The sequence below is a fragment of the Loa loa genome, assembly GCF_000183805.2.
Source record: "Loa loa unplaced genomic scaffold supercont3.410, whole genome shotgun sequence".
NCBI lineage: Eukaryota > Metazoa > Nematoda > Chromadorea > Rhabditida > Onchocercidae > Loa > Loa loa.
The window spans coordinates 11956-15328 of record NW_018108590.1 but is presented as its reverse complement, the minus strand read 5'-3'; the positions used below and the strand labels follow the sequence as shown (position 1 = coordinate 15328).

The 3373-nt window shown below is 21.8% G+C and overlaps 1 protein-coding gene across 1 annotated transcript; it reads right to left on the bottom strand.

Annotated features, from left to right (window-relative positions):
* Positions 1 to 684: 684 nt before the first annotated feature.
* Positions 685 to 1262, bottom strand: LOAG_13798 (hypothetical protein; the record flags this gene model as incomplete). Its single annotated transcript, XM_003149302.2, has 2 exons — positions 685 to 885; positions 1188 to 1262. 2 exons carry the CDS (start codon positions 1260 to 1262, stop codon positions 685 to 687), a joined length of 276 nt encoding a protein of 91 aa, XP_003149350.2.
* Between the last annotated feature and the right edge of the window lie 2111 nt (positions 1263 to 3373).

Genomic DNA, 3373 nt, shown 5'->3' with positions numbered 1-3373 from the left:
ATGATTAATTCCTCTTCGATCCAATAAATTCCTCATCACCATTTTCTATCAGTGTTTGAATAATCCTAATCTGTAATATCATACAATTAAAATTAATATTCATCATTGCAATCTTCAAATTATTTAATAAAAAATTTGAAAACTTCAGAAAATCAAAATTTTAATAGGAAAATTTTTCATTCAAATTAGACAAAAAAAAAAAAGAATAAAAAAGAAGAAAAAAAGATGCATCACTTAACTAATTCGAATTTTTCGCATTGAACTTTTTCAAGAAATTCTTTCGTTTGTTTATGTAATGCTTTCTCATTTCTAAGTTCCAAATATACATCATCAAGCTAAATTATATTTCATTTAAAAATATATTTCAATAAAAAAAAACGACAATTTTTCATCATCAAATTTAGATTAATTTAAAAAAGATTTAAATGAATGAATGATTGAAATTATTACTTTTAATTAGTAGCCTAATTCGTTAAAATTATTAGAAAATAGCAACATTTATCATTCTGTTTTTTTATTTTTTGCTATTTTACTAAAAAAAAGTTGAATATTGAAAAGTTGAAAAATTTCATTAATATCAGTGCTAAATAATTATTTACCATAATTAAAAGAATAAAGTAAGCGTTGCAAAATTTAAAAAATTTTTCAATAATTTGACAAATTCAATTTAAATCTTGAAATAAGTTATGCAAAATGTAGAATAATTGCCTTTTTTAGAAGATCATTGTAAGTGTCCAATTTTTCAGAGTCATTCATACTGCTACTATCAGAATACGTGTCAACAATTATGCTTCTCCTGTCACCAATATCATCATGAAAATAGAGTGATGCTACAATGTCATCAGGTTTTGATGGCTTACGACATTCTGGACATGTCTCCTGCTCCTTAAATGATCTTTTTTTTTTAAAAAAAAATCTTAAATAGATAAATTTTAATAGATTTAAAAGAAAATTATTTAAAATATTTAACCTATTTCAATGTGAATCTGTTTGAAATGATCGACGATTTAATAAATTCATAAAATTTTCATTCTATAATTTAAAATATATTTGATAAATTTCGAAACAAGCAAGTGCCAAATATAAACATTTTATCAATTATACCAAAAACAAAAAGGTTAAATTAAAAAAAGAAGAAATTAATAAAAGTTCAAGGAAAGGATGATGACTGAAAAAATGTCACTTACAGTAAGCCAATATTTGATACAACGAAAATGGAATAAATGACCACAACGAAGTGCCGAAATATCCTTCATGGGCATCTTCTCCAAACAAATTGTGCATAAACTAAAATTTGGCAAAATTTTACCATTTCAACCTTTAGAATTATACTAATTGTAACCTTTTAACCTTTTAACCCTTCAAATTACGCCAACATCGACATGTATTTTTTTAATATTTAAGTATAATTTAAAACTTATCATCCTATCTTGATTATTGATTGATAATTTATGCTGAAAAAGAAAATAGAAAGATAATATTTAAAGTAAAAAAAATTTTTTTTACCCTTTTGATTTTTGACGTCCCAATAATTGTCCCATAATTGATTATTTAAATTTTCTTTTTAATTTTTGTTTGTCTTTTTTTTGCCTTTTTGTTTTTCTGTCACACTTGACAACTCGTAACTTCTTATTGGCTTAGGCTAACACTGAAAGACATATAACAATGTTAAATTCGTTTTTTCAAAATGATAAAATATTCAAAACGATAAAATAATTTCGCCTTTTTATAATTTCTTTTTTCTTTTTTTTTGAAAAAAAAACTAATAATAATAATTTTTTTTAAAATATTGAAATATTTATGGAAAAAAATTTTGAAAATTGGGAAAAAAAGAAAAAGAAAGGGAAAAAAAACGAAATAATTCATTTTATATTAAAGTATTATGAATTTATATATATATATATTCTTATATAATATTTCGATATAAGTATAATTTCTATACAAATATTTCCTATATATAATATGTTTGCACTATTTTATTTTAAAAATATAAATAAAAAGAAAAATTTCGACTGAAAACAAAAGAAAGAAGAAGGGACTGAGAGAAAGAGAGAGGGAGAGAGACGGTGAGAGAGAGAGGAGGGAGGGAGGAGGGAGGAGGGAGAGGGAATTGTTCATCGTTGTATTCAACTGCATTACTTAAAAAAAAAAAATTACAAGTAATAAATGATGATGAATAAGAAGTAAGGAATGTTTATTGAGTAGATATTATCTATATTATATATTGGTATTGAATGATCAAAGAGAGATCAAAGATTATCTCATCGATCAGATCATAAATACGATCATTGCTGTGACATTGGACAATAATAATAGTTATCAGATAATTGTTATTAATGGTTCATACATCTTTTATTTATTTATTTATTTATTTGTTTATTTATTATATGCATTTAGTATTGTCACATATGTTGATAATGTTTACTTGTGTAATCAAATACTGATAAATAATCAGCATTACAGCATGATATCAGCTTGTTTAATTGCAATTTTTTTGAATTATTTAATTTTTATATTATAATAAAACATAATAAATATGCAATAATTACCCATTGAAATTTATAAAATTTAAATTTCTGTCATTTAAATATATGCAATTCACAAATTAATGTTTTTGCCATTTTTGGATATGCATAGTTTCGCACGTAGCATTATTTGTTGATGCGGCTTTCTTCAAAGGATTGAAAACAAAAATGAAATTCAAAAAAAAAAAGACCAGGAGTTTTTTTCCTTGCTGATGAATTTCAATTATATGTATATATATATTTCAGATTTGAAGAATTTTAAAAAAACAATAGCTTTTCGTCGTTATTAAAATATGATTAAATTATCATTTAAATTAAGTGAAATTTTTTTTATTTCATTTAAACATTAAATTTGCATAGTTAACAAATTTGCAAATTTTCCGTTACAAAATTGTAATAAATGAAAACTTTAGTTACTGATATTTATCATTTTCAATTTTTATCTTCTTTCTGGTGTTTCTAACTGTACTTTTTAAAAGGTTTGCACAGAATATTTACTTTCACCTTGTCAAAAAATTGCTCACTTCTAAGATTTTTATCATCGATGCATTTCTTTTCTTCGTAGTTACGCAACATGATTTATTTAATTTGTAATATTATAGTTTACTATTATTATTCATATTCATATTACTGTTATTAATTATTGTTGTTAATATTATCATTACTATTGTTTTTACTATGATTACTATTGTTATTATTATTATTATTATTATTATTATTATTATTATTATTATTATTATTATTATTATTATTATTATTATTATTATTATTATTATTATTATTATTATTATTATTATTATTATTATTATTATTTTATTATTATTATTATTATTATTATTATTATTATT